At 34.8% G+C, this 23,136-nt stretch overlaps 1 protein-coding gene across 3 annotated transcripts in view; it reads left to right on the top strand.

Annotated features, from left to right (window-relative positions):
* The window catches only part of LOC149546411 (putative protein arginine N-methyltransferase 6), a 248,429-nt gene that overhangs the window by 52,562 nt on the left and 172,731 nt on the right, over window positions 1–23,136 (top strand). For all 3 annotated transcript variants that reach the window (XR_016353711.1, XM_089791186.1, XM_089791185.1), the window contains exon 4: window positions 9,181–9,216. Coding sequence is in view for 2 of the 3 variants with exons in the window: in XM_089791186.1 (XP_089647312.1) it covers window positions 9,181–9,216 (36 nt within the window). In the remaining variant the exon portion in view is untranslated. The remainder of the gene's footprint in view (window positions 1–9,180; window positions 9,217–23,136) is intronic.

Genomic DNA, 23,136 nt, shown 5'->3' on the forward strand with positions numbered 1-23,136 from the left:
ATGGTCTCTTTTAGGGTTTGCAAGGAAAAAAATAGATTAAAAAATCTATTTCCCTATATGTGTTTTAAGTGAAAAAAAATATCAAAAAATAATTTTAACGCTTTTTTGGTCCATTGTCATGTTTGGAAGCCTGTGGATGCTCTCGGTTGCGTTTGGAAGCTTGCCAGAAACCATTCTTGGCCAGCCGAATATGACCGGAAGCAACAGTGGCTTCCTGCCGCATTCTGCTGCCTGGGAACAACATCTGACCGGCTTCCAGATGCATCAGCTCCCGCCTTCGCATCTGCTCACTTCAGCTTTTGATTCCACTCTCCAGTGCCACTTTGGCTTGTGAGATGACAAAGTACCATTACAAGAAGGAAAAAATGAGCAGGTCTTCTAGAGCCCAAGATGGAACCATCTATACAATAGAGACATGTTATCTTAATTATAAGATCATTACTGATAATTGGATGCATTCAAACAGCCTCTAATAGTGAAAGTAACAAACACAACGAAAGAGGAATTAAAATATGTATCAATGATCTTTTGTGTCAGAATGGTTTCATTTTGTGTTTCAAATAACAATATGAGTGTTGGGATTGCAATTATGTTGACACAATGTATTAGTTGTAAATAATGCGCTAGAAATTTGTTATGACTCGGATATTGCCTAATGATGGGTCAATGTGAAATTATGAGAATTCAAAATCAAAGCAATGAATAAAGAAATGGGTTCTTTCATAGAAATTTCATGAAGATTGAATGGTGAAGATAACAAATTATATATAAAAAAGGACAATTTGATCTGTTTGTAAACAACTACTGTAGGATTGATAAATGCCAAGTGAAACCACCAGTATATCAATGTGCAAAATATAATTCTATCAAAGACCAAACATTGTCTATTAAACTAGGGGACAAACATGGCCATGTATAAGCAAAGAATGGGATAAGGTAGCAGCAAGAACTCAACCTTTGGTACCTGTGCAAAGGAAGCTACAATGTTTTCCAGTGAGAAAAAGTGAGAGGTCATGACATGTATATATCATCTCAAGGAAAAGACCCTTATTTTCTTTTTCCACAATGCAAATGTCCAGATCATGGCTAAGCATCTGAAGTCTTCAGTGCCATAGTATTAGATATGTAAATGATGAGTAGAAAACAGAGGTGTCAAAGTTCAGATACATCAAAAAATGCAACTAAAATGAGTAGTTAAAAACATATGTAATGATACACCAAATGCATGAGGTTGAGTTCATAGCTGTCAAAGAACTTGGAAGATGTTGTTGTCAGCAAAGAAATATAAGAAATATATAGGGAAATACCCAAGTACAACTAAATTGTTTTCTCACTTTTTTTGACTGTTTTTTCATGTTTTGGAGGGTTTGATACAAAATCGTGAAAGATATGTGATTCTTTTTTCATCTTCCTATATTAGAGAAGTTGCATATGAGCATACATGCAGGGAAAGGACACAAAAATAAGAAAATCTTGCCAACATGAGCTAAAGAAGGTTCATGTATATTTAATAAACCTCGATTTAAAGGGATTAAGTTTCTAGAACCATGGGTCGAGTTGTAACATTTGCATAGCAAAGCCCTCAATTGTTTAAGTGGACAGAAAAAAGGAACCCTCCTGCCATTTTTTGGAACGTGAACAAAGTTGAAGCGTTTGAATTGGAAAAATAGAGCATGGACGCAAGAAAATTCCTCATGTACCAAATATGCAAAATTTCAAAAAAACATGAGGTACAAATTTTCATAAATGTTATTGAAAACCCTTGAAAATAAAGTAACACCAACTTGAACAAAAGCAATAGAGAGCCATGGCAACATGCTGAGGAGTCAGTAATGGGGCATTTTTAACCTTTTTCTTTTGAAACTCAACCTGAAAGCTTCCTGATTTATGCAAGAAGAAATGAAAGATGCTCACTAGTAATCAAATTTGAAGGAAAAATGCCAAGATCAACACTTCCAGTCATTGTTCGAGCCAAGAGGAGCCATAAAAAATGATATAACAGAGTGCAATATGGTGACTAGGGTTTTTGTTTCTCGTAGAGCCAAAGTTTCCTAAGTGAAAAATTACAAATAAAACACATGATGCCAAATCAGGGCATAGTTATGGAGCCCTAGAAGCTTCTCAAAGAAGCTATTGTTTTTGATGGAATTTTTTAAATTAAAATGACCATGCCAATTAATGCAAACCCTGTGAGTATGAGTTGCATGAGGACTTAAATCCTAACTTAGGTCTTTGATTGGATATCCAAGTTTGGGTAATGAAAACCCTTAGTGAACATTTTGGTAGGAATGAAGTAGAGTAGGTTAGATAATATACTATTATTTTTTAATAAATTATGTTAATAATTTTCTGTTAATTAACATTTATTCTAAATAGTAGTATATTTGTCTCACCTTACTTTATTTCGTATATTATGTATGTTAGTTATGGATTATTTGTTGATTTTTTCAACATTTAATTAAAGAAATTAAAATATGTTGGCATAAAGGGGATTTCTTTTTTCCATAAGAGATTATTGTTAAACAAGTGAACAAGAGTATCTTTATAAGCTCTTAATTCTTTATGTTTATTTAATATGCAAAAAATTAGTTGTATTTGGCATCTTATTATGCAAGTAATTGGTAAATTATTTGACGTATCAACAATGAACAAAGATGCTCAATAAATAAGCTTACAACATTTATAGAATAAAAAAGTTTATAAAAAGAAATTACAGATAAGATCAGAGATGATCTTATCATCTAAGATTAAAATAATGTACATTCTTGATCATTAAATAAATAATAAAACATTATTACCCTCCCTTAATACTCAGTCTATCAACAACACCAATAGAGCCCTTGAATTTTATAAACTGATTTGGACTGAGGGACTTGGTGAGGATATTTGTTGTTTGATCCACTATTGGAACATAGAACAATTGAATGGATTCGTCTTCAACAAGCTGCCTAGTGAAGTGTAATGAGTTTCCACATGCTTGGTTCTTTTATGGAAGACTAGATTCTTGGCAACTTTGAGAACTTCCTAATTATCACAAACAAAGGAGTTGGACCTGCTTGGGATATTTGAATATCCGCAAGCATACAACTGCCTCACAAGCTGCTGTAACAGCTCCATGGTACTCTGCTTCTGTTGAGGAGAGAGCCACAACCAATTGCTTCTTACTAGTTCATGTGACTGCACTAAATCCCAAACTGAACACATACCTAGATGTTGGTTTTCTGTCAACAACAGAACCTGCCCAATCTGAATTTGTATAATCAAGAAGTCTAGGATCTTGACTCCAAGTGTCCAAGAGTCGAAAATCAGAAGTGTACTACACATAATGTAGCACACGCTTTGCTGCTACAAAATGATCAACCTTGGGGACTGTTATGAAGTGTAAAATGTAGCTCACTGCAAAATTGAGTTCAGGTTTAGTAGCAGTGAGATAGATGAGAGTACCTACTATTTGTGTGAACAAAGATTGATCTACTACAAGTGAATCAGGCTCAACTGACAACTTAAGCCCTTCTTCTATGGGTGTGGAGGCAGGTTTGCAATCTTGCATTCGTAACTTATCCAGAAGACTTCGAGCATACTTGGATTAGGAGATGAGGATACAGCTCTCTGTTTGTCAAACCTCAACACCTAAACAATAATGGAGAATTCTCAAGTTTGTCCTATCAAATGAGCTACACAAACTCTATTTGAGCTCACCAATCAATTGTTCTAAGCTGCCAGTAATGATCAGGTCATTAACATAGACAATAATTAGTAGAATCTCATTACCAACTTGTTTGATATACAAATTATGATCAAATGGACATCTCTGATAGCCATGATCTATGAGGTACATATCAATCTTTATGTACCAAGCTCGAGGAACTTGTTTCAGGCCATAGAGTGCTTTTAGTTTGCACACCTTGTGTTCTTGATGGGCAACCTTGAACCCTAGAGGTTGACTCATATAGACTTCTTCCTTAAACTCATTGTTGAGGGAAGCATTCTTAACATCCATCTGATCAACTCTCCAATCAAATTGAGCTGCTAGGGCAAGAACAAGCCAAATGATACTCATCTTGGCTGTAGGAGCTAAAGTCTCCACATAGTTAATGCCTTCCTTCTGTGAGAAACCTCTAGTAATGAGACGAGCTTTGTACTTGTCAAGGGTTCTATCAGCTTTGTATTTCACCTTATACACCCATTTGCAGATAATGGGCTTCTTCCCTAAAGGAAGATCAAAAAGGACTCAAGTGTGATCCTTCTTAAGATTATAATATTCAGCTTCCATAGCTTTTTCCCACTCATATGTCCCTTTAGCCTTTGAATATGTTTAAGGCTCATAAACACTGTGAATATTGGCCATAAGAGAAAAGTTAACTGTATGCTGTTGTTTCACTCTTGTTTTTAAATGATCTACCATCAATGAGCTCATCATGATGAAGATCACCATTACCATTATCCCACATTTAGGTCGAAGAGTAGAAGAACCAACATCGGATGGAAGAGCTAGAACTAGTACTAGATCTAGAATAGGTTCACTGAGTGGAAGATTACCACCATTCGGAGGAAACTCAGGCTGAGCATCTTTAAGCTCAGGATCTGCATCATCCCTCCCATTAGGTAGACCTATCCGAAGATGGAAACCCAAATCAAAAGGCTTCAAAGGTTGATCTGTAGAATTTTTGTACAGATGAGGATGGGTGAAAAGGTCGACATGTTTCATCAAAGACAACATCCCTGCTGAAGACAAGATGATCAATGTTTGCATGTATCAATCAGTAAGCCTTATGGTTGTCACTATGCTTTGTAACCATAAGCTTTTGACTCTTAGAATCCAACTAGGAGTGCTTAATGTCTGGAATCCATACATAAGCAAAAGAGCCAAAGATTTTGAGATGAATCCTCCTAGGTTTGCGACCTGTCCAAGCTTTTGCAGGAGTCTTTCCCATAGCGATCCGTGTAGGTTACCTATTAAGGAGACAACCGTAGTGAAAATTGCTTTTGCCCAAAACTTATTAGGAACACTCTTGTGTTGTTACATGGAACAAGCCATCTCAACAATAGTATGATTGCATCACTCTACGACACCATTTTGCTAGGGAGTGTGGTGGGGTGTGGTTAACCGATGTTTTATTATATCTCAGAGGTTGGAGAATGTAGTAGAACAAAATTCCCCCCTGATCTAAGAGCAATTATACAACAATTAGACCCTTTTTCTACCATGGCTTTAAACTACTGAAATACAATAAACACATCTATTTGTTGTCTAAGAAAGTACATCCACATTTTACGACTGAAATCATCAACAAAAAATAGGAAATACTTGCAACTAGTACACAAAAAGTGTATTCATTCTCCCACAAATGTTAGCATGAACCAGTTGAAGTACCTTAGAGGCTCGCTATGAGTCACCTTTTGTGAATGGTGTCCTGTGTTGCTTCCTAGCCTGACAAGCTCCACAAACACTATGATGCTGAGTCAGGACCTTAGGTAAGCTAACTATAAGTCCTTCCCGAGCCAACTGAGAGAGATGGTGCACATTAAGTGCCCATACTACTGATGCCAAAGATTGGTGATGGAAGTACTTCTGGCTACCATGGCTAACTCCAGAAAATCACCAGTATCCACAAGTTGGAAAAGACCATGATCCTCAATACCAACAGCTACGGTAGTGCAAGTCTCTCGATCAACAATCAAACACTTGTGTGAGTTGAATACAACATCCATTTGAGGAGGATTGCACATGATTTGATTGACTGAGGGAAGATTTTGTTCCATGCCAGGAACATACTATACATTGAGAAATATGAGACCCTCCTACTAGAATGTACCTAAATAGTGCCCTTATCAACAACTATGTATTTTTCTCTTCCTCCAAAAACAACTTAGTTAGCGAACAAATAGAAGGTTGTGAACCAATCATGCCGATGAGTAAAGTGGCACGAAGCACTTGAGTCAATGTTCCAGGTAGAAGACTTCACATGATCTGTATGGCTATTGGCCATGAAGGTGGAAAAGGTAGATTCTTTTTGCTCAGTGTACTTGACTAGTTAAACAAAGACGTCTAGGATATACCTTAAGGTTCGTGACTTCAAATGACCCAAATTGAAGGAATGCCACTAAATGCATGCAAACTAGCAAGCTAAAAAAAACTAAAAGGAAATATTTTTAGGTGATGCAAGATTGCCAACGACCCAAGGATGCTCTTGCATCAATGACTTGCAGCTCGTTCTATACTTTAATATATCTACTTACATGTAAGGTCAATATATGTATTGCTGAATGCTAGTGTCTGTCTTGTGTAATCCAAAATACCCTACAACTCTTGAGCTATGACTCTCATGCATGAGCATTGAGCTTTTTACTCAGAGCTCACAACTTTCCCACTTAATAGAGGGGCCAATTCTTTAGGCAGTATCTAACTTTTGCTCCAAGTTAGCCACTTTACCCCTCAGGAGTGCTTAGATACCTAACTGAAATCTACATAATGCTCATAAACTTCAACAAAAGCTTCATTTTCAATAGGGCCCAAGTTTCCAACAATAAAAAAGTGCTTATTGTTGAGACAAGAGGTGTCTTGAAAGCATGTCACACCTTTTTTTCTGCCACCAAATGAAAGTGCTTTATGAATCCCATCCTCTTCAAACTTTTAATAATGGGATTGCATTTAGTTTGAGATGGCAAGTACTAAAGTGATTGATGGTTTGTATGCACTAACTATGATTGTCCATTTGTTTGTTAAATTTCAGGCTCAAAAAGGACTCAATAACTATTCTTACTTGATCCAGTTGATGTTGTAACTTGTCAAATGCTTTGGAGGATGTAAATATTTTTTTTTGATATCTCATTAGCATTGTTTGCAATGTATAGTTTCTTGTTAATGGCAATACAACACTAGGAGAACATATGACTATTTCCCCAATTGATGTCAAAAGAGGAACACATAAGAACAATCACAAAGGTGTGTTGCCTGGTTATTATGCTTGGACATCTGGTATCCAACTGCGGTGTCATGTCTCCAGTTTAAGATAGAATTTTAATAACAATTAATAATAATTGAATGAAAAAAAAAGAAAGAAAAGAAAATAAACAATATAAATTAACTAAATCTAATAAAAAGGTCAAGAAGTATGTAATAAAGAGATGTGGCTCCTTCAAAATACGATACAAGAGGGAGGAGAGTTCATTTGACCAAAGAAAGGAGGAAGAAGAGAAAATATAGAGTTAAATAAGGATTGATATAAGAGGAAAGGAATGTAAAGAAAATAAGGTGGATTTTTCAAAAGACAATAATGATGAAAGGATGCGACTCTTTGAAGGGGTTGTAATTATGAAGGGTTGTGACTTTTTGAATGGATTGTAATTATGAAGGGTTGTGACTTTTTTCATGGATTATGATTATTAAGGGTTGTGACTTTTTGAAAGGGTTGTAATTATGAAGGGTTGTGACTTTTCAAATGAATTGTATTTGTGAAAAGTTGTAATTTTTTTGAATGATTTATGATTATGATTGCGACTTTACGAAATGATTGCGATTATGAAAGGTGGTGACTTTTCAAAAGGACTATGATTATGAAGTGTTGTATCTTTTGAATGATGGCCAATTCCTATATAAATATGAAGGTGACTTATGAAGTTATGTGTATACTAAGAAGTGTACATTCAAATATACATATATATATATATATATATATATATATATGTATGTATGTATGTATGTATGTATGTATGTATGTATGTATAAGCATGTTAATAATGGTGAAATCATAACCATAAATATGTTCTATATTATATGAACATATAGAAGAGGTATTGGTAGATGTATTTCCTATTCATTATTCTCTTGCTATAGTCTTGGGAGTTGATGGTGTTGTGTAGGGAGAGGTGAAGTAAACCCAAAGATTGTACTAGTGTCAAGTGCCCTATGACAAGTTAATCCGTGCTCTCCCTAGGGTTGAGTTGAGGAGAGAAGAAATTATAAATTTGGATACTTAGTCTGAAGTATTACATCGAACATATATTTTTAATTTTTTAATAATATATATTATGTTAATCCTTTAATCACTCATTACCACAACTCAGCGGATAGGGAGTTTGCCCAGGGGAAGGAGTAATTCAGTCAAATTGAGGCAAAGATTCCTGAACGGGCTTTGTTCATGAGGGAGCCTCAAGTAGACTGTTTCCATACTCAAGAAGCAGTAATTCTACCGTCTGCCTTAGGGTTCGTGATTAGGAATAAAGGAATAAAATCTTAAGTATGCATTATTTCTAGAAATGATGACATATGACAATTAGTGAGATCTGACACTCTCCTAGCTTGAGACGCTACAAAATACCATCCGTAAGTATGATATAAACTCTAAAAGGGGAATTTTAAAACGAATTAAGACAGACCCTATTATGGGTCATTACACGCTCAACATAATTAAAAATTGCAAGTGACCTCATGCACATAACAAGCCAATTAATTGTGGTTTCAAAGCCAATGCCGTACATATTCTTTATTAGCAATATGAGTGGCATAATCAGTTCTCTAATTTTATGCCTAGGGGGATAGGCTAGGCAAAGTTATAAGCCTCCTGGATTGAGTTGTTGCTGGGTCATTGATTTCAGATGATTAATTTTACAAAGGAAGCCTTCAATAAAATGATGATGCTGTAATGTTTTATACAAATTCAAATCGGCAGCGATAGTCTTTGGAAGTAAGGTCTTTTGAAGGCATTGTAAATATGGTATATTCTTAATCCATCTTAGGATGAAGTTTGGCTTTCTTCTACAGAATTGTGTCAGCCAGATGTTTTGGATTCAATATTAATTAGTTCAGGACTATGGTTTTATGGAGCTTGACATTTTTCACTTGGAAAAGATTTGGCCTCAAGAAAACAGCAAGGTAAAGCAATTAATTATTTCAGTACTGTAGGATGGCACTTGACATTGCATTTTTGGTGGTAAAATATCAAACTTAGTTTGACTTAACCTCTTATATGGTTCATGTTAGAAAACATCTAATTATGATGCTTGGTTTCATCAAGAGTCTGCGGTTTTTATAATATGGTGAAATTCAAATTGTACATTGTATCGAGAGGACTTTTTTTTTTTGCAACTGTGATAAATGAGTACTATTTAATTCTTTTGATGATTTGAGTTCTCTATCCTTTCTACATTGTTCAGTTTACAATATGATGTATTTTGCAGGTTTATGCAATTGATGCAAGTGACATTGCAGTTCAGGTTTGTACATTTTCTTCCGTGCCTTTTCACCATATATTCTGGAAACTTGTGTTATACTGATGGTTAGAAAATGTGATTAGACATTTGACCAATTTATTCACATTATTAGGTTGGAATCTCTGAGTTGTTGCTATATATTATAATATATTAGACCTATGAAGCTTGAATCTTTTGCTCAATATGTTTTACATAAACATGAATATAGAAATATGTCATTGTATATTTAGAAACTCATAAAAACAGACAATATAAAAGCATTTAAGAACAGTCATGAACTTCAATTAAAAAACATTTAGGCTTGAGAATCATTATCCTTTTGTTGATTGAGCAACTAATATTACTCGACATCTTTAACAAGCTTACTCTTTCGAATTTTCTTTGTTCAGCGTATTCTTTGGAATCTTGTGTCTTAGAAATGGCTGAAATATGAGGGGGAGCATATTGATAGCCTTGAACAATATGTGGATGCTTGAAACACGATCATTATTAAAGACAATTCCCAGTCCATGATATTAGCTTCAGAAAAGGTTTCGTATAGGACCATGTAAACATTAGATGGATAAATGCATGCGCTGTTGAATTTGGAAACATTTTCTCAAACACACAGTATAATTCTCAACTAAAATTAGATTGTTGTTTCAAGCAACCCCCCGTTCATACTTATTTTTAGATCAAATTGAGGGAATGAGAGTTCGTATTCATTATATATATATAGATTCTGATTCTTTGCGCCCACTTCAGTGTACAAGTTTGACCCATCCTTATTCGGTAATGCAAGATGTCTTGCTATTTCCACCTATTCTTTTTCTGTGTGGATATTCATATCGGGCTGAATGTTTTGGTAGCCTATCTGTTAAGTTAAAGTCCAACTCATGCTTAGAGTTCAAGTTGGACTGTTGCTTCAAATTTTTACTATGGGAGTATCTTTGGCTGCCTCTTGTCATGTTCATGATTGTTCTTTTTTTGCTACCAAGCTTAGAGATCGTCTAATCTTTTTGTTCTTTCTTTGCACAGTTATTTGCTAAGTTGCCTGTTTGAGTATGGGTAGGAAAACCTGGTTCGTGGGTATGTGCAAAATAGTGTTTGAGGTTTGGGTTCTGATGATCCACTAAATTAATGAATCTATTGTAAATTCAAATAAACATTTGAAACTTCTATTATATAAAAAATCTATAGATATATCAAATAAAACATACACACACACATATATATATGTATGCACACACACACACACACACACACACACACACACACACACACACACACACACACACACACACATATATTATATATATGTATGTATGTGTATATATATACACACACACACACACACACACACACACACACACACACATATATATATATATGCACGCACATCTACATATATATAATCATTCACATTAATAAATATAAAAGTAAGTTATTCGGATCACAACCATACATGAAAAAAAGTTTATTAAAAAAAGGAAAGAAAAACAAGTTTTATTTGAATAGACCCAGAACCCTTGGTCGGACCAAGGCTGCAACCAAAAATTGCAACCATGGTCGAGGGACCAAGGGGTGCATCCTATGGAATATGCCGCTACTCATAACTGAGCGGCAATAATATGACAAGGAGGTCACGTAGGATTTGAGATAAAATATATAAGAAGTCAGCACTGAGTCTATGAAGACCTGGGGCGGGGGGAGAGGTTTAAGAAGAAAGGGACAATGATAAGCAGAAAAAAACAAAATAGTGATAAGGATTAAATAAACTGCAGACCGAGGAAGCAGCGAGGGTTGGAATAAAAGACAGACAAGGATATTAAGCACCAAACAGAGGACCAAACGTTAATAACTCACAGGGACAAAACTGAGATCGCAACAGCATACACAGTGGACAAGGAGCATTCAGGACCAGGAGGATAATAAGGACAAAATACAAAGTACTCAGCAAAATACGTAGCAGTGTCTAAAGGAAGTAAGATCGATAACATTCATAGCTATTATGGAGGCAAATCAGCAATATGAAGGAATTAGTGTGAACATAAAAACAAACAGACAATGATAACCATTTTAATAAGATAAAGTGATCAGGCCAAGAAGTGCATTACCAATACTTTATTACTGTGATAATAAATTACAAAATTAATCAAAGGTTTAGAGAAGAACATAGAGAACATTTGGGAAAGGTGAAAATTAAAAGCAACATGATATCTAGAGGGTAAAATTGCAACTAAATGGTATATCATATTTCTTTTTATATTTATATTATTATAGAGGAAGTTTGAATTATGATGGATAAGAACTTTATAGTTCTAATAGAGACCAGGGTAATTTTGGTAGAGGGCATCTGTTATGGATGTCGAGTTTCTCCAAAGCAGAACTCAGAGATTAGAGGGCATTTTGTATGAATGTTGAGATTTCAAATTGGAATCCTGGGAGAGATTCATTGTGAATCTCTAGAGACAATTTATAAATTGTAGTGGTTAATCATATGTATATGTTAGAGTTCAGAGACATGGTTAGAGGTGGGATCTCTATCAAGTAATTGTTGTTAATGAGTATGCTCATTAATAGAGATTCTAGAGGCCTTAGATTAGAGAGGCGCTCTCCATATGATGGTTGCCTAATCGAGAATTATTCTCACCAGAGGTGTAATATGCTTAAAAGCCATTAATTAGATAACGACTAGTTTTCCAAAAACAATAAACACATTTTAAATTAAGAACAAGAATTTCTACTACTTCATATTTCCATTAATGGCTTTCTAAATTTATAAGAAATAAAAAGTATTTTACACCTACGGAATTAAGAAAACTGCATATATACATATTTTTAAAAGAATTGAAATGAAATGCTAGACGACAAGATAGAAAGTATCTTAGTGGAATTTGGAGTTGCAGAATTTCTCTTGAAGATTTGTTTGCAGTTAGCTGGAAGGGGAAAAAGGTTATCACTGGGGCATTTCTCCACCCTCGACCCCCTTGCCCGCTTCTTTCTTGAAGCAAACCTGACCCTCTGCAAGGGACGGTGAATGGTGGCATCAAGTATCTTGGATTTATTGTAAGAAGGCCTACAACTTAGTCGGTTGTACCCTATAGCTAAGTGCTGACTTGGTATGACACCTGACTACAATTGTATTCGGTGTTCTTAGTTGGACTGTCATCTAGCTATGCACCTTGGCCAAGGATTTATTAATTTGGAGTCAGTCTCTCACCCTTCCCACTTTAGCCTGAACTAAGGAATTCTTTTTTAGAACTGTAATCTTGAAGGAAACCTAAGCTGTATCTACTAATTCTTCTGATACATTTTAAGCCTGTTATGATTAAAGTTCAGATTAACTTGCTCTCGTGTCTGAGGTTAGAAATTACAAATTCTGGCTGTGTTGAGTGATACTTCATTTGACAAATATATGAGACATTCCATCCACAATTGAGGTTGTTCAAATTTGGTGTTCCCTATTTAATTAGTTATGCTTATTTCCACACAGTCCAGCAATACTATTATACTTCCTTGAGGAGGTTTCTTACCTACTGCTATGTGACTCTAAATAATTGAAAGGACTCATTTTGAACATCCACCCCAAATAAACAATACCATAATCTTATCTCCTGTTTGCTAACTTATAGCAGTACAGAAGGAATATCATTGTTATCATAAGGATGAATTGATAAGTGTGTAGTTTCCATCTTCTTGTATCTTTACCCAACTGGTCTTTATTGTAACAAAAGCTCATAAATCCTACTTATGGAACTCTGACCTCTAATATTGTTGTCTATTTAAACAGAAAAGATGGATTCCTAGTACTGTAAAGCAGAGCTTTACTCAGGAGCAAAACTACAGTTCCTAATTAGTAGAACAAATCTACAAGTCCATTCCTCTTCAAATTTGGAGACAATTTAATTTCCAGAAGAGATTAGATTCTGCAAAGTTCAAATATAAGGAAGTTGACAACAGTATCCTACAGACCTATTGTGAAGTTAATCTTGGTTCCAAATGATAGACCCAAACAAAGATACAAAGGAAAATTAGTGCTTGTTGAACCCTGTATGAACAACAGGTAATAAGGATGTAGAATTTTTTTTTTCTCAACAGCTATAATTGACTTGGCCTCTCTGCATATTAGTGGAATCGCAGGTGATGAGAAGGAACTTCTTAAGACTTGTTTCCTACTGAAGATAAAGGAAATATGAGTACTATCTTCCTACTTCTATGGAAAATTTCATGTATAATTTAGCTACACATTCATTTTCCCTATGGGAGTTCTTCATATTCGAGGAGGAATTTCATTGTCTACTTGCTTTGAAGACACTGATTGTAGGATTGAAACTTAAGACAGTAAGCCTCCAAGGTTGGTTTTAGATAGGCCGTGCTACAGCTTGGGATTCACAAACGAGCAATGGTTCTAGTTTAACTTTTCTTGAGTTGTCAATACGAACAGATGGCCCATCCTGTTGGTCTCTACTGTCACTACTGAAAATGGGAAATTTATATAAGAGCTAGTTCTCCACAACAAGAACAATACCAGTTTGGAATTCACAGTTTTTAATCTGCTATACACCCCATCCACAACATGAATCTCACTAGTGTCATAAAATCACTAGCCAAAGACTCTTTTGTTATTGCTGTGTATCTTGAAAGACTACTTTTGTTCCTTTAAACCAATATTTTACCACCCTACCTGTTGATCTCTTCGAACGAGAGTAGATGGAGGGTTCTCTAGCATGGGATGCTGAGAGATGGCCCTCCTATTCCGCCATTGAATCCACTCTCTTCATTGTGACCCCATGCCATTTTCCCATTTCTTTCCCCGTCATCGCAAAACTTCCAACTCCAATTTAAAAAAAAAATTAAAATTTCAATTCATATTTACCAAATTCCTTGGCTGCCGTGCCGTTTGGGAAGAACTTGATTAATTCAGTTGAAAATAAGGAAAAAGCCCAAGTCCCATAGTTACACCGGTTTGGGGGACTCAGGAACGGGGGGACAAAAGGGCCTCAATTTAGGGACGGCGATGGGGGACAGGAGGGGTGGGGGGGGTTGTATATACTATGTACTATACATGTGGTACTTAAAATGCTAGTTATGAAAATATGTATAACAATATAAAACATAAAGATGTAAAATAATAATTACTAATTTACTAAAATTTAAATACTTGAGTCTTGAACAGTGCATTGAACATTGAACATGAAAGTGGAACATTGAACATTGACCAATAAATATTAAATATTAAAATTTTAAATACTCGTATGAGCAAATGAAAGAGTTCTAACTTCTATTATATAAATATTAAATAATAATAGTCATAGATATCGAAAGTATGAGTATCTCATCATAGAGATGATTATATTGAGCAACATGATATGATATTCAATACATCCGATAGAATTTGAAAACAGGTTTAATTTTTATAAACAAACTTCAATTTTGTTGTTGTTAAGGTTGTAGCTTCTGTTGGATTGATTTTGACATGAGATACCTTATTGATGGTAAATTATCTTTCAGATAAATATTTTATATATATAATATATATTATATATGTAATATAATATAATAATATATTACATATATGGTTAACATATTACTATTATATATATGATTAAGATGAGTTACATATATGGTTATTCATATTACTAGTAAATTAATATGTTACTAGTGTTGTTTAACCATAGAGAGATGTCTCTTCATGAGACTTGTCTCCTCTTATATTTATAAACCTTCATTTGCATTTGGAACACAATCAATACAATGGCAATTGTTAGTACATTGCAGTGATCCTAGAAATCAACATGGTATCAGAGCAGTGTTCTTTCCTAGAACTGGTGATATATATAAGTAATTAGGAAGGAATATAGAGAATAGTATAAATTAAAATGAGGGTAAGTACAGTCCATCTCAGAATTCTCCTGCCATTTACGATGAACTGCCATTTATATAATTACTTGCAAATTATCACTATGGTGATCTATGTGATGAATCCAAGTTCCAGATATTTTGATGCTGAATGTAGTCGCTCAGGAATAGGAATCTAATGAGAAAATAAGACAAAAACTGGCAAGTCTAGTTATTTCTGAAATTTCTTACAATCCAAAGGCTCCCACACATATACTTAGTTGCAGAATGAACAAATCAAAGATATTCAGCACACAGAGGAGGAAGATACATGCAGTAATGAAGGGCATCATCAAGTTCGAGTCAACTTCATTGGCAAATGAGACTAGTGATTGATGGTGCCATTGAATCTGGACGGACAAACCGATTATACAGCACAAGGATGAAAGGAGTTTACTGGTCAGCAGGCCAGGTCATCTAGTGGTCAATGAAGAAATACATGCTCTGCTATCTTGATAGGGAAGTTGGCATCCAAAAGTATTGCAGACCTAGTTATTGTGATTGTGTGATAGGAAACATCATTGTATTAGAAGAAAACATTCATCTAGGCACTTACGAATGCATATCTAACTAAGCATGTGGAAAAGCAGCACAATCAACGAGCTAAACATGTCATTCAAACTGTTCAGAATTGGTTTCAGATGGCGCTAAAGGAACTTAGATCAGTGTATCTAAAATGTCTCTCAACATTAGATACTGATTTAATAAAGAGGGCAATTAGTTGCTAACAAATTAGATAAATCGGGGATTTATATATGCTTAAATAACAGATCAATTGGTCTTGAAGAGACATGATAATGAGAAGAGTTGGTTGAGAGCAAATTGCACATCAGTTATGGTTGTTTTGAAACAAGATAAAATATTACTGATATCTTGAAACTAAGGGTGTCAACATGTAAGAGGATATTACTCCAGCAATATTCAAGTGGACAAGGGGATAAGAGGGAGGGATCTCTGTCTATAAACTGTCATTACAGAGGTTGTATTGATAGAATACTCATTGTTCTTATGTTTTGTTCATGACCGATTGTGCATTCATCATTGTTCATTTATGGGAGACACTTCCTTTGTATTTTATGTTTATCATCATCATTGCCTAATAAGCATGATATGGATTACTATATTAGATGATTAGGCATTATACATGGACATTACAAAAGAATTTTAAACATACATTTTTGGGTGAGCCATCTCATGTGCCACGGGAGCAAAGAGGACTCATCCCATGCATAAATTAATGAGAAAATAATGACACATACACGATAAAACATGGTTGGTCGAATATGAAGGTGACAAAGATAAGAGCAAATCAGTGTAAGTTGGTCTACCATAAAGGTAAAGTGTAAATATAAAGGAGTGATTGAATTTTGAAAAGCCACAACCTTTTTGTGAAAATAGGATTTCAATTTGAAATCCATGCTATATCATACAAGGTGGACATTAAGAGGAAGGGTGCTAATAAAAGAAGGCAACGACTCATATAATCATCACATATGAAATGAATTTATAAGTATTTAATGTTACTCATGATAAGAGAAGGTAAAGAATATAAAGTCATGAAGGGCCACCAAAATGAAATCTAAAATTATAGGAGGTCAAACAAGTGAGGTATGCTATGTAAAGGTAGCTTGTTTTATTAATACGAAATTTGTTTTTATTTGTTAAGCGAGTTTATTATATAACTTTTCTTATATATATAGAAGATGGAATATATGCTTGGATATTTCAATTAGACATTTATCTAAACTATTCTTTCTCTTATTTTTGTATTTCTATACATACCATATGAAATATATGCCTTGATCTTTTCCTCCGAGAATGTTATTGCAGGAAGAGGGAGATTGAGATTTAGACGGAGCCTGACATGTTATTAGAGGCAACCTTGAAAGAGAGGGAGAAGATGGAGGATGTTATTTAGTTAACCTTCAGTGAACTTGGTCTTATTGATTAGGAGGGAGTAAATAATATTGAGATGGATTCTCTTAGTGTTGATAGCATAATTTTAGTGATAAGGAAGGAAGTATGAAATGGGAATGTAAATTCAATGAATAAGAATGTACATTTACTATCAAAATAAGATATTCATATTAACTACCACCTTAAACAAATTGAGAGTGAAAACTTTATTTCAATTAATGCAAAAGGTGCTAGGCACCGTGGGCTCACCTTTTGAGAGAAAACTTACTAAGGAGAGGGGTCATCACAGTGGTCGCTGAGATAGGAAATATGCGATTCAGTTGAACAAATGTTTTGTGAATAGGGTGGATATACATTGAGATTACAAATAGATTACAAGTTTACTCCTAAAGAAAATTGGTAGAAATTTTCCGACTCCATAAAATGGAATGTGTGGAAATTATACATTGTACGGGTGATAATAATATTCAATGTTTTCACTATCTAACTAGCTCATCAAGGTCTTTAGCTCATTTTGGATAGCAAGGGCAATACAAATCAGATTGGATAAGTGGATCAAGCATTGTCTAAAATCATCTTGAATAGACAACTCAACAATTAAAGAGTGTCTTAGTTGGGAAGAAATCATTGGGCCATACATAACATGAGAGCACGGATATGGGTTAATTTAGATCCGATATTTAGATCAGCTCTTTACTTGCAAAAGGGGTAGACCTTATATTTGGGGACATCGACACAAGAGATGATGTCAAAGGAATCCATTATTCATTTGATGCAAAATTGTTCAACAATATAGAATGAGTGAAAATTTTACATTGTGGGGGGGAATAATAGTCAATGCTCCATTCCCACTTGAACCTTCTTTAGAGGGGAGATGTTCCATTCTCAAATAATCTAAGAAGACAATTTTTGAATTTTCATGTGCAAATAAGTATTCCTATGTTTTACATTTATCTCTCTCTTATTTGTAATTCTATACATACTATAAGGGTTATTTGCCTTGATCTTTTCCTTTATGTTTTTGAAGATGTTCTTACAAGAAAAGAAAGTTGGTACTTTATAAATGCCACCAAATATTGTGCAGACTCAATCTAATGATAGTAGCTCCAAAGACTCTAATGGTCAAGATCGATAAAGTGAGGCTCTTGAAGCAAACATCTTTAATGATTGAGATTATGAGATCCTTCTATGTTAAGAGGGAGTATGGCACTTCTTTTAAAGCAACGCAGGAGCTTAGAAGATTGATACTTAGAGGGAGTCTAGAAATACATGTGCATGACTGCATGATGTTGATGGGCCTACTCCTATGCATATCATGAGGAAGTGATGACTTATCACCAAAAAATCAGAAAATTGATATCAGATTCAGAGTGAGTCTAACAAGAATCCTTGGGGGAAGAGAGCCTCTAAGGGAGTAACTACTAGCCCTGACTTCCCAGGTTCATTGTTTAGAGGGAGAATTTTTTAGGTGCAATCCTTGTGAATGATATCTTCTCTATTAGGAGAAGTTCAAAGTGAAATTCCTTGTAACGCATTCTTCTCAATGAGAGAGAATTGAGGTGAAAGCCTTTGCACCACCCTTTGACTTGGTTCATGGTGGTTACTGTTTCATATATGATATGTAATGAAAGGTGACGATCTTTCATTGACATATATAAACAGAAGGTAACCATTATAAGGTGACGATCTTATAAATGGTAGACTTGTTATCATGACAAACTTCATTAAGTTGTTGTCCCAGAGTGTTGGAAGTCATGATAACAAACAGACAAAAGGTAACCATTGTAAGGTGGCGATCTTATAAATGGTAGACTTGTTATCATGGTTCTTTGGACTGGATTTTGCTGGACACCATGATAACCAACTTGTTATGGTTCTTTGGGCCGGATCTTATCGGACACCATGACATAGCTACTATTGTAGACCATACTCAAGGTGGTGTTTTAAAGATATGGAAATTGCTTTAATTGTGTGTTATGAAAAGTGAGAAATTTAGGTGAGAAATTTAGCCTCATAGTGAATTGAATATCATACTCAGACGATATCTCTTCATATTCTTGAGAGCATAATGTGTTCTATAAATCCTCCCTAGCTAATAGGGAGTGTTAAGGTTGTAGCTTCTGTCGGATTGATTTTGACATGAGATACCTTATTGATAGTAAATAATCTTCAAGATAAGTATCTTATATATATAATATATATTATATATGTAATATAATATACATTATACATTATTATATAATAATATAATAATATATATTATATATTATTATATAATAATATATTACATAGATGGTTAACATATTAATATTACATATATGATTAAGATGAGTTACATATATGGTTATTTATATTACTATTATATTGATATGTTAACTAGTGTTGTTTAACCGTAGAGACATGTCTCTTCATGAGATGTCTCCTCTCATATTTATAAGCTTTCATTTGCATTAGGAACATAATCAATACAATGGCAATTGTTAGTACATTGCAGCGATCCTAGAAATCAACAGTTGTTGGATCGGTGACACCTAGCCGTCCCTTGGAGGGGTTAGGGGATTTGTTCCTATCCTTCCTTATCCAAAGGGGACATGGAGATACCCCCTATCCTTGACGAGATGACAACCCAATGGTGGTGCCGCTGGAGACACGGGAATGCCGTCCCCCGTCCTGGGTGCATCCCTGTCTTGGGTGCATCAGGGAAAAAGGGTAGGGACGCATCCCCGTGTTACTATGCTAAGTCCCAGGTGTTGGGAGTGAAAATATATAATTAAATATGAAGGAACCATACTTGAAGTATTGACATGAAATTAATATTAATAATTTTATTGATTTTTTTTAAAGATTCATAGTTTTTTTTTGACAATTAAAATAGAACGTGGCCTAAAGAAAGTGCCAAAAGGTGGGTACAAATTTTCTTTCTATTACGAAGTTTGTGAAGTGGGGTCAAGAGGGCGAAATAATGTTCTAGAAAGTGCCTAACAGCCTATCCATATGAGTGAGTTATCTCAACCTCTAGTGGTCATAGAAGCATCATTTGCCACTAAACCTACCTTGGTCAGGGATTTATATGGACAGTGTGTGTCCGATCACCCACTGCTTGAGTTGACTAACAAGACCTCATCCAAACTCCCATCATGAGCTAACTAGATTTATGTTTTTAGATTACAATTTTCAATAGATTTTGATATTTAAATTTTTGTTTTATGCAGAGTGTTGAACTACCCAACTTACATGGATTACACCACACATCTGTGCCTTACATGGCCATCCTTGATGATTCTTGGTGTAATTTTCCAAAGGAAATTATGAAGAGAATATCAACATATTTTTCAAGAGCTTTCTTAAATAAGGTCAGGTAAATAAATTGTAAGCCTTTTTCCAATCACTAAACACCCAACAGGGTATATGCTTCTATGCTCTTAGCAACATATGGAAGGATGCCACTGTAAAAGGACGTGTGTGGTCTCACATGATTGGCTTCTTATTGTCATACATAATTGTCTAGAGAAACAAATGAAAGCAAGGAATTGAAAAACAACCTGAGCCGACAATCCCATGATTGGCATATTGGTACGCAATAAGTTTTGATCTCTACTATATGAACTTATATGTCCATTCAGACTATTTAGAAATGAAAGGAAGAAACAGGTGCATACATTCAGTCTAGTATTGAATAACAATAATGACATGGAAAGATTAAAATTACGACTTGACAGAACTGCGGTGCAATATGAATGTGATATTTCTATGACTCCAAGCCACAAGCTCCAATGTTTGAATTTATTAATTTAATGGCCACTTATCGATGCCACTAGCAAGATATGATTTTCCTTGATATGAACTATTGTGGAATGGTAAGAATTGCAAGCAAGAGTTCACAGCAAGCCCTTAAGTGGGTGCGGTTTCCATCTTTGTATAATAGTGCTCAATTACAAAAGGCCTTGACCCGATCAAGGAGGAGTTGTGTGCATGAAAAGATATGCAAGGTGGTGAGCATGAGCTTTAAGTTTTTGACAAAATATGAATAGTAAAGATTGCTGAATTATTAAAAGAATATAAGAGGCTGCTAGACATGAGATAACTAAATTCTTTTGCAATCAGCCTACAACCAACCTATTTTAGATAATATTCATATTATCTAAGTATAGTTGTACGTGATGTTTACACGCATACATGCGCACACACACACACATATACATATACATATGCGTTATATATTAAAATTGAGTGTACATGTATGTAAGATGCGTACTAAATTATATTTATGCACGTGTTACTCCAAGATATCTGCATACATACATATGTATGTATAATGAAACATGTACAATTATTCCTAGGTACCATGGATAGTATCTATAATAGGGCATAATTCGCCATTAGATGGAGCATACTTTCCAAGTGATATTCAATGGTAATAATTTTTATTTCTGTTTTATTTGTTTATGTGAAATATAAATATGCATATGCATTTGGTGACCTAGTTAGCTCATGGTGGACAATTGGCATTGTCTAGTTTTTCCTAGCCTGCTTTCCCTTGACCATGGCGGTTTAGACAAATACCTAAAAGTTCGGTGGCAATTTGGTACATACGTGCTCTATTCCCTCACTGCCAATGCTTTCCCCTTCGCCGCATTCCTGCAAGAGGGAAATAACATGGTGAAAACATATTTCCAATTTATTCAAATTTAATTTGTCATAACTAACAATTGTATTAACTGACCATTTCTAGTTCATGTAAAATCATAACAATTAATCCATATCTTCAATTTCATATGAAACATAATGAAATAACTAATATTTCCCAGTCACATGAATTCAAAATGAACAACCAATTTTAACCAACCACTTCAAATTTATTTGAAGTACAAACGATAATATAGAATACTTTAATAATAAACAAAATAGGGGATGTAAAATAACCCCCCTCCCCTTGTGTTTCATTGTCCTTGATGAACAACTACAACCAGTGACACAAGAAAATATAAGAAATGTCATAAAAGTCTCAAAGTTCTCAATTTAGATCACTATTTAATAGCATCAATCTAAAATTCATGTCCTTGGAAGAAGATGGTGAAATATTTGGAAGATTTCATGATAATCTTTCAAAGTAGCATTCTCCTCAGCAAGTTGGTCCTACTGAACCTTGCACTGGGTGACATTCTGGTTTTGTAAGCGTAGCTTACGCACCTCGAGTATTCCGAGTGATTTTACTTCCACCACTCTTGGGTCTCGCACCTGCAAGAGATTCCAATCAATGACATGCTTAGCATTGCTATATACATGTTAAGATAAGATACATGAAATACATTATGCATCAGGGCAAGGGCAAGAGGTAGACAAATTCTGTAGGCTATAGTATTTACAACTTCCAATATTTCAAAGGCTCTTGCATATCTTGGGGCCAACTTGCCATTTTTATCAAATTTGCTAGCACTCTTTAGGGGTTTTACTTTTAAGAGAACCTTTTCTCTCACCTCAAATTTTCTATGAGTTCTTTTAGCATCTACATAACTCTTCTGACAGTCGTTCACCTCCTTCAATCTTCGATGGATTTGAACTACTTGTTCTTCCATTTCTAAGAGCATCTCAGGACCAACAATTATTAGATACTCAATCCTGTTCCAACTTCATGGGAGTTCTACATTTTCGTCCATATAGAGCCTCTAGTTGTGTCATCTTAATAATAGACTGATAAGAGTTATTATAGGTGAATTCTACCAAGGGGAGATACATCTCCCAACGATATTGTTGATCCATGCAATATAACCTTAAAAGATCTTCTAGTACCTGGTTTACCCTTTCCTGTCTGCTCATTAGTTCATGGATGATAGGCTGAACTGATATTCAATTATGTTCCCAAGGTAGAAAACAAAGTTTGCCAAAATCTAGATGTTGTTCTAGCATCCCTTTTTGAAATCATCTTTTCTAGGAGCCCATGAAGGCTGAAAATTTCCTCTACAAATTTATGAGCAATTTAAGGTGCTCGATGGGTTAAATTTCGTTAGTCAATCCACTACTACGTGAATAGTGTTATGCCTATTTCCAGTCATAGATAACCCTTGTATAAAGTGCATGCTAATTATTCACCATTTCCACTCTAGAATTTTGTTCGGGTGTAGCAAT

The sequence above is a fragment of the Cupressus sempervirens genome, chromosome 7, assembly GCF_028749045.1.
Source record: "Cupressus sempervirens isolate cs-2001-9-10 chromosome 7, ASM2874904v1, whole genome shotgun sequence".
In the NCBI taxonomy this organism is placed as follows: domain Eukaryota; kingdom Viridiplantae; phylum Streptophyta; class Pinopsida; order Cupressales; family Cupressaceae; genus Cupressus; species Cupressus sempervirens.